This window comes from Accipiter gentilis, chromosome 1, assembly GCF_929443795.1.
Source record: "Accipiter gentilis chromosome 1, bAccGen1.1, whole genome shotgun sequence".
Classification (NCBI taxonomy): domain Eukaryota; kingdom Metazoa; phylum Chordata; class Aves; order Accipitriformes; family Accipitridae; genus Astur; species Astur gentilis.
In genome coordinates this window covers 30,957,936-30,972,456 of record NC_064880.1, presented here as the reverse complement: position 1 = coordinate 30,972,456, position 14,521 = coordinate 30,957,936, and the positions used below count along the sequence as shown (strand labels likewise).

Below are 14,521 nucleotides of genomic sequence, written 5' to 3'. Positions count from 1 at the left end.
GCAAGATCACTTTGGCCTGTCATAAATTATTTTAGTTAAGACAAAGTCCCCTTTTTTTCTTTCCCACCTCCCAACAATGACCACAGTTATGTGATGACTAAGTGTAACATATGGGAAATAAAAACCTGAATGCTTTAGATTTTAAAAGACAATAACCTTGAGGCTAGACAAGAGTCTAATTTAAAGAGAACTCACTGTTTATAAAACATTCTGCGTGCACATATTGACTACATCTACTAATCTGAACAAGTAGAAAATTAACACAGAACGTATTACATAAAGATGAAGAACAAAATCAAGACTACACAAGAAAAATCAAGGAATTTAAATTACAATTGACTTGTATATCTTCATGACCATAGCCGCCTTTTCCCGAATCTCAGACAGACAAGCACAAACAGCCCAAGAAAAGTTACTTCAGTCTACTGTGCTACTGAATTATCACTGCTTTACTACTGTTATAGTGAAATATTAAAATCATATAAGCAGCACAAGTTGAACTCAGGAGCTAAAACTACCCACTAATCCCACATCCATTGATTTTAACAAATACTCTCCTTAAAAAGTCAAAAGGCCATTCAAATGAAAGCTGATTTGCTATTTATAACCAGCTGCTTATCCAGTTCAGTACATTTCCTGAACACAGATTCAGTATATATACTATTTTCTTTAATATTTAGGGTGATTTTTTTTTTTCCAGAGAGACAGAGAGAGTTTGCGAATCTGAGAACATGTGTACAGGTATTTACAATCTTAGCGCTCCTTGTAAGGATAGACGGCCAAAGGCAGGATGAGGGGAGAGGTAATAATCTGCCACTTCAACTATTAATTTAGACATAGCCAGTCATAGCTAAGTGACAAAAAATAGAGATTACTGATGAGGCCAAAGCAACAATAACACTACAATTTAGAACAAATTTGTCAACAAAACTTAAAAGTCACACCATTATCTCTGTACAATCAACACCCAGAAAGTTTTGTCTCAAATTCAGCAGAGTTTTGGTTTCTGATCCATACAGCAACAAGTACGCTTAATATTCACTTGAGCAGGAAAAACAGGGTAACACGTTATAACAATCCACCTAAACAAACACCTCCTTATTAATGTATTTTTCAGTGTTTAAAAAGTGCACAGGAATTACAGATGGAAGCAACTTGTTCAGACCTGAAAATTAAGTTAACAAATGGATTTTTGATCAGCGACTAATCAATCTTTTTTAATTGTGGGCGTGATCTGGCTCTACAACTGAGGCCCGAGTGTTGAACAAAAGCACAGATGTGCATGCTAATTTGCCCTATGATTTATGTACACTCACTTTATTCAAGATACCTCTGCAAGTAACTGCAAACTGAAATTAACAAGTTGCATCTATTTACATTTCTGTTTTCTGAAAGCACTGTAGTTTTGCTGTTCAAGCAAAAATCCAGTTACCACACTGAACATATAAAGCAGATTACAGACACAGTCAATAGCTAAAACCATTGATGTGACAAAATTAATACACTCGTAGAATAAGGAAACAACTAGAAGAGACATATTGTAGGAATATCCCCGAGTATACCAGGTAACAAGTAGCAATGCCTATAAAAAGGAGAGAAAGAATCGGGAGAAAAAAGGCTGCCCATAAAGCTTACTGTCAAAAGACGGAGGACACAAGTATGTTGATATTTGTTTGGCTACCTACAGCATATACAGTATTCTGAACAATGCAAAATACAGGGTGGATATTTTACAAATGAGCAACTTCATGACACATTAGGTCCACTACTGTTCATTTTCCAAATCTCTTCAGAAGATCCTCCAAGTCACCTGGGAGCCACTACCTTCAAAGACAGGAATACCAAGCACCAAACGGTGCTGAGCAATGACTAGTAGCATCTAGATTTCTCATTCTCATACCACAAAGGTCATATTCAGGTCCAGGGTGGGAGGTGGTGGTGGTGGTGTGTATAATCCAGGTACATATATAATTTCACATTCTAAAACAGGTGTCAGTAAAAACTTAAAGACATTATAGTTGCATTAAACTTCTATGAAAAGTTTGTGTTCAGTAATACTATTTTGGCTGCTTAACTGAAGAAAAATATGAAGAATTTGAGTTACCTTGGAGGTTTGTGATACTGGCATAGGAAGTCAAATCTGTCATCGGGCACAGGTACTCGACTCTCATTTGGATCAATAGTACAGAAAGGAAAATTTTCTGCTGCTGCTTGACTCTTTGTTAACACATTGAAAAAAGTCGATTTCCTGTAAACAAAATACACATGTTTTTAAAGTAGTTCAAATCAGAAGCCAATTTAAAAGGGCTGGATAGAAACGCATCTTATTCCAACGCAAAAGCAATACTGAACTTACCCTTTACTTCAACAGCAGTGACCGTTGCCCTGATTCTAGTACAAGACACTTTCAAATATGCATATGGAGTGTCCCATTGAAACCCAATGACATTTACCTCTCTTCCCTGCCTTTGAAAACTCCCTTAAGTGACTATATTGTGCATGTCAGTTAGCAAAGAAATTTTAAGTCAAAAGCAAAGCACAGCTCTACTGGTGACGACTTATTTTCCTCAAGCACAAAACCGATAAGGATGCTTGAAACTTAAGTTGCTGCTAAGAGAGAGTTCTGATTCAACTCCTGAATCTTCTACGACAAATACTCTGGGTTTTGGGGAGGGGGGAGTGGTGTTTAGTTTCACATAACTTCTCAGCCACTGGAAAAAAAACCAAATTGAAAGCTGCCCTGCATATAGCCAGCATGCTCAAAAGTCAGTCACCATTTTCTTTGAAAGTTACATCATAACATAACTGCAAATGCTATTTTTCCCCATTGAGATGTTATACAATGTTACTGCTAATTATTTCTTTTCTGGTGTGCAACTTATCTACACCCTGAAAAATAAACTAAATAACCAAAAGACAAGAAAGCAGTACTTATTGCTCCTAGACATGCTCAAAGACTTTTCCTCTAATTTTTTAAAGATTTAAAGTTTGAGAATGCTGCTAACTTCTTTTAGTAAATATGATACACAAATTAATACCAATAGTTTCACACAGATATTCTCCAGGTAGTTCAACATCCTTTTTAGGTGCCTTAAGTATAGCTCCTTTGAGGAGCTATAACAACTACGGATGAGAAGCATGACAGGGAACAACGATTCATCTTCCACCACCTCTCCCAAACTGTAACTTGCACAACTTTTTTCATTACAAACTCTGAAGAAGTTTCAAGAATGGAAGCCCTCTTCACTGCTAATGACACATATGGTATCATTAACTCCTTCCTGTGCACATCATCCTCTCCAAAAAAATAAAACATAAAAGGAACTTGTATGCATGTATGCATATGTATTTGGATTAAAAAGTGCATTACACATACACAACAGTGTATCTAAGGAAATGCAAAAGACACGGTACTTTATAAACCATAGCAATTGCTGAGACATTTTTTTTCTTCTTTTACTTCCTCACTATTATCTTGTCCAGACTTGCACATACCAGCCTCACGCTACCCAAGTGTTTTGCGTCACTCCAGCTATACGTAGTTCAAGCTAAAGATGCAAGTCTATCACTGAACAAAAAGACTTAGATCGTTTCCCCCAGCTCGTATAGGCGAGCTATCTACACCTCCATACATCGACAGGCGCCAGTCTTCGCCCAGAAACTGTGCCGGGTCACTCTACCTGGAGCAGAAGCCAACTCGAGGAGAGCGGGGAGCCCCAGCCTACCGGGCGGTCCCGGCCCGCTCCTCCACCGCCCCCCCGCCCCGCGCTCCCCTGACCACCTACCCAACGTTTGGCAGCCCGACGATCCCGATCTTCAGGGACGTCCCAAACCTTCCGATGATCGGGTGCGATTTAACGCCGTCGCCTCCCTTTTTCGGGGGCATCTGAAAGCACAGAGGAGGGCACGATGAAGGCCCCGCCACAGCCCAGGGTCCCGCCGCGCACCCCCAAACCCCGTCTCCTCCCGGCGAGCGACGCTCCCGGTAGAGCTCGGCGGCCGAGCCGGGGCCTCCGCCTCGAAAAGGCCGAGGAGAAGAAACACCCACCCCCGCCCCGCGCTGCCAACCGGAGGCGCGGCTGCTCCCAGGCCCCGGCAACCCCCGACTCCGGCCCCGGCGGTTCCCTCACCGCACTCCCTCCCCCACCACCACCACCCAAGCCCGGCGGAGGGACGTGAGGACGGCGGCGGCGGCGGAGGAGGAGGAGGAGGAAGAAAAACCGAGCGCGCTCACCTCACCTCAGCTGGCGGAGCCGGGCTGCGCGGCCCCCGCCTGAGAGGAAGAAGGCGCGAGCGGCCGCTGGCACGCGGACACGCCGGCGGAACAGGCGGGGCCGAGGCCGCCCATTGGCCGGCAGCGTCGCGAGGGGAAAGGTCACGCCGGGGGAGGGCGGCGGTGGCGGGACGCGGCGGCGCGGAGCGTCCGAGGGCGGCGGTGGCGGGACGCGGCGGCGCGGAGCGTTCGCTCCGCGCCGCCGCGTCCCGCCACCGCCGCCCTCCCTCTCACCTTCCCCTCCTCCAAACCCCGTCCTAGGCATCCGTGGTCTTAACGCAAGGTCCAAGGGGCGGCGGCACCGGAGGTGGCCGTCGGTAAAAAAAGCGAATGGACGTCGTTCAGGCGTACGCTAGTTTTAGGACGAGCGTACGCAGAGGAGAGACGGGCCGTGCCACAAGATGCGTGCAAGTCCTAGAATTTAATAGAATTCAAACATTACGGTTTCCTTCGTCAGGGATAAATTATTGTCTTACCTTCTTGGTAAAATAAGGCTCGATACAAACAGATGGAAGAGGAGTGGTAGGAACCGAGGTTGATGTTGGTCCGCTGTGATTGCAGAGACCCAAAGCGGCCACCACGCTGGTTACTCCCCGGGTTCCCAGTTCGGTGCTGTCGTGGTTTAACCCCAGCCAGCAGCTAAGCACCACGCAGCCGCTCACTCACTGCCCCCCATCCAGTGGGATGGGGGAGAGAATCGGGGGAAAAAAAAAAGTAAAACTCCTGGGTTGAGATAAGAACGGTTTAATAGAACAGAAAAGAAGAAACTAATAATGATAATGATAACACTAATAAAATGACAACAGCAATAATGAAAGGATTGGAATGTACAAATGATGCGCAGGGCAATTGCTCACCACCTGCCGACCGACACCCCGCCAGTCCCCGAGCGGTGATTCCCTGCCCCCCACTTCCCAGTTCCTAAACTAGATGGGTCGTCCCATGGTATGGAATACACCCTTGGCCAGTTTGGGTCAGCTGCCCTGGCTGTGTCCTGTGCCAACTTCTTGTGCCCTGGCTGGGCATGAGAAGCTGAAAAATCCTTGACTTCAGTCTAAACACTACTGAGCAACAACTGAAAACATCAGTGTGTTATTGACATTCTTCTCATACTGAATTGAAAACATAGCACCGTACCAGCTACTAGGAAGACAGTTAACTCTATCCCAGCTGAAACCAGGACAGGTGCCGTGCGGCTCTGGGGCTCAGGGCAAGGCCGGTGCTGGTGGCTGTTGGGCTCCCATGGCTGGTGGGAGGGCTAGTGGCCACAGCAGCGAGCCCTGAGGAGAACACTGGCCACCCAGAGCTTCATTCCTGCAAGAAGCAGTTGGCCCCCCCCACCCTCCCCATCCCCTCTCCCAAAAATCAGTGAGGCGCAGAGCCACGACTCTGGGAAGAAGTGCCAAGTGGTGAAATTGGTCAAAGAAAGGCGATGGGGCAAAAAACCCACCAAACCGGGGCTGCGTGAGGTGCAAAACCAGCCTGAGGAATCCACGCGGAAAAGAGGCATCCTCCCAGGGTTCCTCACCCTCTCCGGCCCTAGGAGTAGGACAAGGTCTTCACTGGCCCCGGGTATCTCCAGAGTACGGGTGACAAGACTCACTGAGGTACGTACCCTTCTCGCCACTGTGTGTAAGCCTTTCTCCGAGGGATGGTTCCCTGGCAGTTCCCCGGCACGCACACAGCGTGGGAATAAGGCACAAACAGGACGGGCAGCAGCACTCTTGCAGCCCTGGGTGCGTGGCACAATGAGCCGTCTGGGGGTTTTTCCCGTAACAGCTCGGAAGAGTTAACTGTTACCTGCTGTCAGGACGCCCAGCTACTTTACAAAAATGAGTATTTGCATCCTTTCTGTACAGAAAACTGGAACGTGGGGAAAAGCCATTTAATTTCCCAGGCCCGCTGACTCAGAGCTGGAGGCAAGAGCAGAACCCCAGGGAGAGTTGCTGCGGATGGGTCGTCCAACCTCTGCCTCCGGGAGAGGAGCACTAAACCCTGCTGTGGTGGTTCTGTCCAGCCGAATCCACCCAAATGGGCAGGAGGAAGTAAAGGGCCTGCAAGAGTTTACGATTGTGCTAGAAAAATTATCTCCACACAGGGGTTCCATTTAACCTGTAAATAGGAATTGAGCTTAATGAGTGATCATTAGTATAATAACCTGCATTTTTGCTGCTTCAGCAATGGCTCTACAAAATCAATTTTGCTGTCCCTAAGAAGAAGAACATAGGAATGCAAAGCCTGTTTATTCAGTCTTGGGATGCAAGGTTAGATTTGACCCTCAGGTCACTTCTGGGAAGAAGCAACCGGTTTTGAAGTCAGTATTGCTAGGAGGTATGAGGTAACACAGCATGTAAATTTAGGGCTACACTGACAGTTCTCAGAATAAAGATTTCTTTTTCCATTTGCTGTTTCAAACAAACAAGTATATAATTTTAATCTGTAAACAGAATTAAGATCATTAACCATCTGTAAGAGTCATTAAAATCACCGATTCCCCTGCATAGCATTATTTTGATTATGTAATTTGTACAGAAAAAAGACTTTAAATTAATATGAGTCAATAGTGATTACGTCTTGTCTGCATTCCGTGTCTAGATCAATTTTTTCTTCTGTCGTAAATCTGTGCTAACGTTATCTTCAGAAACTACCAAGAATGTAAATACTTGCCTTAGTTGTATGTGCAATTTCCTTTTGCGAGTCTTTTAAAATATTTTAACTGAAAAATAATTCCTTTTTCATCTAACTTTATCTAAGTTCTGTTAAAAGAATTTGCCAAAAATAAATAAATAAGTCTTCAGCAAGAAAACAACAATTCTCTCAACCTAAATTGGCCCTGTCAAAATATGTGATGCTATTATTTAGGATGTCCTTCTCTACAGGCTTTTTTAGTGAACGTGAACTCCAAAAGCTTTCTGAGATGATTATGGCTTGCAAGGAAACTGTGAACAAGAACCTGAACCCTTGTGGAAATAATAACGTAAATGAAAGGGAAGCATCAAGGCACAAAGAGTAACGCTGTTCACTGCACGTAGAGACGTGGGCTCAGATTTCCTGGTCATCTGTTTCCTGACCCAACAATCCTGCACCAGAGTGGGAAGCACTGGAAAGGTGAAATACCCAGTGGCCAGGGAAGTGCCCTGAGCATCCATATGCTTTTTGGACTCAGAGGAGCTCCGGTGGTTCGGCACAGTACTGGACTTTTGCTCATGCTTATCTAGATATTTATAAAGATGGTGTATGGTCAAGAGGAGCCCATTGTAAACACATTGGGATTTATTTATAACAATTGAGGTGGCAATTTAATAAATAACAAAGTAATCATCCTCTTGAGAGGATGATCTGGGAATAAAATAGAGATTTCAAGAAGAAAAGATGTAACATTTAGAATCTATGAAAAATTAGTTGTGGAATGTTATAGAAGTCAGACCAGGACTCTTCAAAAAATTAAAGACATTTTCTTTAACTCAGGCTCCACTTCACTGAACCATTAAAGACAGGCACCATCAAGTGTTTGCCTGCTAAGAAAATTGAAGGAGAGAAGGCAGTAAAAACTGTTCTTATAGCATGTCCTATTTTAAGTCCATAAGATAAAATTCTCAAAACTTGAAAAACACCGGAGTGAAGGAGTCAAGGTGAGAGTATCATCAGATTATATATCATCTCTGTCACAATAAAAGGAATATAATCTTGAACATTTAAAAAAAATTTTTTTTTTCTTTTTTCTAAGAAAGGACACTTTTACTAAGCCTAGTTTGGAATTACACATAAAAAATGGCCATTACAACTTATTTTTTTCAGTGACATGGGATTTTTGCATATGGTTTTGCATATAGTCCTCAATATGGTTGAGGAAAAGAATCCCATTATCTGTTCAGAGCTTTTCTATTAGTATAGTGATAATCAGTAATAGTCAGTTCTTGCTGTAACATGCTTATATGGTTCTTTCTACTCTTAAAATCTCACACAATACATTCAAAAGAAAAAAAAGAATATCAACCAACAAATTCAGATTAAAATACAGTTACTTCGCTGTTGAATGAAGCTAATGGATTACTAGACCAAACATTCAGAAATATTGAAATTAACCAAAAATATATAAAAATAACTGCAGAGCAGCCCCTGCATCCTCCACAACCCTAAATTACAAACTTCAGTAACCAAAATTAGTTTCCTTTTCAGGAATGGAATAAACATATCTTAGTTTTCCACCCTTCTAAAGTTCAAGACAGCCCACTTTCATGCATACTTGTCCTGAAAGTAGGGTTATGCAAGACTATTTCACAGCAACAAGAAGGGATGGATTTGTCTAGCTCTATTAATAAGACCACAAACTTTCTGAAAGGCTACTTTTGGGAGCTTTTCCATTTATTAAATTTTCTCAACATCCTAACGTTTTGTCAGACAATTTTGTTGTCCATCTTTTTAGTGCAGGCATGATAGCTCTCAGAAGATAAACTTTTTGATTGTCTTCTTAAAATAAAAATATTTAACTCTGCTGAATATTTGTCTATGACCAGAAAGTTGGTATTTATCTAGCAGCCAGTTAAGTTTAACTTTTTTTTTCTCACCAGTTCATAAGCACAATACAGGCATAAGCAGTTTGCTACAAGAAGTAAAGGAGTGTGTGTGTATATATATGTGTGTGTATATTTATATATATAAATAAAAATAATAGAGCCTACAATAGGTATATTTCTGATTTTTGCTGCGAAAACAGCTGAACTCTAGAAGAGAAAAGGAAATTGTTAAGATCCTGACTACTTTTGTTGCTGTACTTCAGTGTGTCGACATATAGTACAAAAGCCAGTGCTGTGTGTGCAAAAATTTGCAAGTTTGAATATAATTTTTTAATTTATGTTCTTCATACAACATACTGTAATAATGCCTCCCCCCCACCCCCACCCATTAATCTCTATGTCTAGTTTACTGTTAGCATGGCCACTTCGCTAAATGCAGATACAGGACTTTAAAGCACTTGATTCCTTCAGCTAGAAATCGCCTCTTGGCAATGTAACACTTCATCTTGCATGCTTTTGATTTCAAGTTGCTTTCAGAGTCATGGGTTGCCTTACTTGGTTGAATGTTTCTATCCAAATCTGTCATAATGGCGAAAACCTCATTTTAAACTGGCATACGTAGTTTAAACCATAACAGCCTTAACCTTATTACATTCAAAACGCATTTTATAAGTTTAATGGAAAAAACATCTAGAGAGCAGTCATCTCAATGTCAACTCTCCAGCACAGAAGCACTGCACAAATACAGCTTATTGTACAGCTGGAACACGCGCAGAAGTCAAACAGCCCTGGAGCAACTCTACCTGATTAAAAACAATGTTTAAGGGAGAGTAATAAAACAAACACCTTGTGGTTTGTGCCACCAACATACTCTTTGCTTTTTGCTGCCCAGAACATGTATTTACTGCAAAGTCACCGTTAACTGCAAAAATAAGCGGTTTTGTAGAACTGAAAGAATAAAGACAGAGCCCCTGATCCTCGCTGTGACCAGGCAACGTTCCGTGCTACCCAGGGGGTGAGAAGAACACAGCTGCTTTTGCACACCACCGCTCCCCAATTGCTTGTGTCCATGCCACTGGGAGGGAACTGGACGGCTCCCAGTAATAAATACACTCAGAGCTAAAAAGAAACACGACTCAAGGGCACGGTCTAAACTAAACGGTGTTCATTGAGTTCTGTGAAGTTTAACGGTAGTCATCACGCGGCTGAACTGTGCTTTAATACAGTATTTTTAAATGTTATGTTTGGTAGGGTTCAATAGGGTTTGTCCTTTTAACTGTGGATTCATCCTTTTTCATAGAGAATCGAACCTCATACCGTTCTTTATACGCTTAAACTCATACTATACTTTGCGTTTTATATTTACTCACTTTCATGCTTTTGTATTGTGCTAACTGTCCCTATTTTAAGAATGCTAATGGTTGTTAAGGATGTCAGTGCTGCTCCAAAGTCAGTCAGGATTGCTGTGGTGGCATAAGGCATCTCTCACCCCTTTCTGCAATATCCCAGACTTTGGCAGTCGAGAAGCATATAATGCAGAACAGTCTGATCTGCCGCATATTAATAATATTTCTAGATCATGAGTCAGCTGAATTTCATAACTTTAACGTGGACGATGTCACTAGCAGGCGTAATGCATACTGAGATTTTCATAGTGAGAATGGCGAAAGACAGATTTGCTCACAGAAAGAGAGAAAAGGCCAAGAAGGGAGAGGTACTATATATAGTATATAGTAGGAGAAATTACCTGGGAATTAATGAAATTTTAGTTCAAAAATGACAGATCTACTTTGAACTTTTCAGTAGCCTAGCAAAATAACAGTGTAAAAGCAAGTACCAATCTAAAATAAAAATACTTCTGTGATTACTACTAATAAAAACAGAGAAAAATATCTTAAATTGGGACTGATCATGGAGTGGGCAATACTAGGTTTTTCTAGGCTTCAAAGATGCTAGGACCATTCTAGCATGACCAGACCATATCTTTTTTTCTACAAATGAAACCCTAAGACATGAAAGGACTGTTAGAAGAAAAGAAATGGTAGCTGTCTCAGACAAAGGTTTAGATTTCATTTTATTTAATGCTGGGGATGGTAGCGCTGAAGTGTGGATTAATCAAGATACTTGATAGTTGAACAACTAAGTATGAGAAAGGAACATGAGTGCAAAATATTTCTTGTGCCTTGAAGGGTAGAACATGGAAGGAGATCCTTTAATCTACAAGTAGAGAGACTTCTATCTGAATTTGGGTTATACCTGTATACCTATTTAAAAACAAAAAAAAAACCCAACAAACAAAACAAAACAAAACAAACCCCAAACAAACAACAAACCAAAACTGTAATAATACTGACTAGGAATAAGCCCACAGAAGGACTTATTCTGGAATCTGTTTTCTACAAATCTTTGGGCATGTTCAGCAGCCTGGGAGATACCTGCAAGGAAGAAACTTTAGGGATAATTATATTTTTTTCTATAACTTGTCTATAAGCTCTAGATTTTGTGCAAGGTGTGAGTATGAAGTTACAACATAGAAAGCTAAAATAATGTATTTGGTGTTTAGTCTAGATTTTTAACTGTGTGCAGTTAAATGCCCATGCAAGAATAGTAGATTCTTTCTAGCTTTCAAAGACATTCCATGTTTCTCTTCTAGGGCACAAAAATGTTTGTGATGTAATATTTTTATGATAGATTCAATGACTTCATTTTATTTCATATATTGAACACAATATAAAAATGTACTGAGAGATCTAGATAATTGAATTCAAAAACATGTTCTCAGAGAAAAAGCCACAAACCTAATTCTGGGCCTAGCCTAACGCACATTAAGCTAGTTATTTTCTAGCCTGATAAGATACAGTCTATTTTGACGGAAGAACAAGATGAGTTACCTAATAACTACATAAGTAAAATGAAAACTATACTTTTTATACAGTACGTATAATTTGCAAAATGACTATAAAATGAAAACCAAACAAATCTTTGAAGGACATCATGCAACAATTCTTGGATGGGTTTAAATTTTATTTAGATTCTATTTATTTTACTTTATAACTTCGGGTAATAAAGTATTTTATAATCAGTAGACTTCAGCTAAAACTGATTAATACTATTAACCTACATTTCTAGAGGCTGGGAAAAAGAGTTACTCATGGGCAATAGTTAGGACACCATTGGCAAAGCAGCAAAGAATTCTTCAAGCTCTGGAGAATCTGCAACCTTTACCAGGCCAGCCAGAGTTCTCACAAAAATTGCAACAGCTGCAGCTCTGGCTACCGTAATGATGGAGAGTAACTGGCTGGATGTTGAGCCCAGCGCAGTACGCTGAGAGGGGCTGTGGCACGTTCCTCTGGGCTTTTTCATTAAGGCACCAAAGCGCATCATACCTGTGCATGCAGAAAGATAACAGGGATATAGTCTACACCTTCAAGACGAGGTCGCATATGAAAATGTATAAAATTTCAAGAGTTTACAACAGCAATCATCTGGAAGTTTTGCCTCATGAAGGTACACTGTTAGGATGATCAAATGGGTGTATACATCAGTGCAATTCAGAAATACTGTAGTGGCACCGCACCCCTAGAGAAGGTGGGATGACAGTTTCTGCTCTACGTTAGGATTACAGTGACCTCTGTAAACGCAGTGGAGATTTATTTTGTAGAATGTTTCAGTTTACATGTAAATACTAACGGCAAACTGCTGGTATTGTATTCTTGTGGTTATGACAAGAATACATTTATTACTTCCTAGTAATTCAGGTACTATACTATAAAAATCCCATAAAAAAGCAATTTAAACCTTGGGTCATATATATTATTTTTCTTTAATTTCACGGTAGTGTTCTGATTTATTCAAAAAAAAGTCACAATACAATTATGCCTCATTTAAGCCTTCAGGAAAGGACCTCTTAGCTACTCTGTAACTTTGTAATTCTCTATTTGGAAAAGCTTAGCAGCTCAGCAAAGCTTCACTCAACACCACCGTTTTCCCCACCATTTACTTACAAAGTTGTTCCTAACTTTCTATTCCAAACTGTGCAGTACTCTGACCTGTAAATGTGGGATTTGCCCTGTTGTAACTTAGGAAACAACTCGTATAGGCACACTTTTGGTGGTGCCAGCATAAACAAAGAGTCCACAGCAATTGTAGAGATCCTAACAGCCCTCATCGCTACGGGTCAGTAACAGTCACCGTTGCCTTGCAAGTACCACCATCCAGCAGCAACTGTTAAGGTGCCAATGCAGCTGTATACAAACCCATGTTTAGCAATCACCTTTCCATTGTAACCCATGCCCTGTTTTCCCAAAATGAGAATTACATTCACATCAATAGTAGGAATAGATAGGAAGAGATCACTGTCCTGCCCTGCTAGTGGCTGGGATGGAGGATGCACGCAGCAGGACAGAACGGGGCACGCCATAAGTGCTCGCTGATCCGCCAACAGCCTGAGAACACCTCTGTGGAGGAGTTCTGGAAAGACAATGAAATCCTATTACCAAACACTGAGAAATTACTTATCAGATGGTAAAGTTTACTAAGACCATCGTAAGAAATAAAACCTGATCACAGAAATCCTGTTGCCTCACAATCCTAATATTTTTGTGGGTACAACCAAAGTATGGCTTAACAGCGTGGATGCTTGGATACAGATTTCGCTGTATGTATGGATTTCAGAGCCCAAATAAATTCCGCATAGGCATTTTCAGCCAGAGTTTAACTACGGGCTGCCACTATGTAATTCCTGCCCTCCTGAAGAAACATGAGAGCATGGCCTACCGCAAATAACTATTCTTCTGCCAAATCTAATCTACATCTTTATATACATTTATGCCAATATTTTATATCCCAGTCTCCCTTTTAAACCAAAACTTCGGCTTACAATGTATTTTTGTTCCTCTCAATAGCTTTGCTTAGATCATTATGTCTTTACTACAATGTAAAAGAAAGGTTAGCGCATTTACAGCCAGCGCAATGAGAACCCTGAAGTGGAGAAGACTACTGCTGATAAGCTGTGGGAAGGCACTGAAATAACATCAGTGACCTGCTACGAGAGGAAGGAAAAACATGCGGCCACTCGTGTCAGATGCAAAACCTTTAATAGTTTAATTTGTTACAGAAGTGAAACAGATCGATTGATTGTATCTCTGCAACACTGAAATTTTGCCTGTCACGAGGCATTTTCATAGGGAAGAGCAATCTTTATCGGGAAAGGTATTCACTTGCTCTGCTTTCCCGCTAAGGGAGACTGTATGACGTTTGATGTGCCAGTTACAATTCACAGGACTCCTGACAACATCATCTGAGAAATTACAGATTTGTGTTGGTCTTTTTTAGAAATCAGGTTCCTAAAGTGTGACCCCTTGTTTCTAACCATAGGCTATCTGACGAGAAGTGAATACAGTTGTCAGCTGGTAGGGCAGAAATTTTTAATGTCAAGAATCCAAGAATCTCTGAAAGCTCCATAGCCTGTAGTCATGGCTGTCTAATATTAGTGGGTAGCTTAAGTAATTTAGGAAGAAAAGTTTATTTCCTGCCTGCACAGAGCTCTGACTGCCAACCTACATATAACATACATTTATTCTTTTTTCATTTCAAGGTGGGCAATAATATTTCCTTGCATATTATATGAACTCTAAAGTGGAAAATATTACTAAGGATTTGAGATGCCTAGCTCTCCTAGACTGCTCGAGAAAAATCAAAGGCTGGTAGCTTAAGAAATATAAGATCCCTT

At 41.3% G+C, this 14,521-nt stretch overlaps 1 protein-coding gene across 3 annotated transcripts in view; it reads right to left on the bottom strand.

Annotated features, from left to right (window-relative positions):
* OLA1 (Obg like ATPase 1) overlaps positions 1–4,324 on the bottom strand; it is a 103,645-nt gene extending 99,321 nt beyond the window's left edge. Inside the window, exons 1-3 of one of the 3 annotated variants that reach the window (XM_049812410.1) lie at positions 4,240–4,324; positions 3,786–3,886; positions 2,105–2,248 (exon numbers count right to left, since the gene is read on the bottom strand). In XM_049812410.1, coding sequence (XP_049668367.1) covers positions 2,105–2,248; positions 3,786–3,886 — 245 coding nt within the window. In that variant the 5' untranslated portion in view covers positions 4,240–4,324. Of the gene's footprint in view, positions 1–2,104; positions 2,249–3,785; positions 3,887–4,234 lie in introns of those variants that run through there. The other 2 variants (XM_049812420.1, XM_049812430.1) reach the window with 2 other exon arrangements.
* Positions 4,325–14,521: the final 10,197 nt, after the last annotated feature.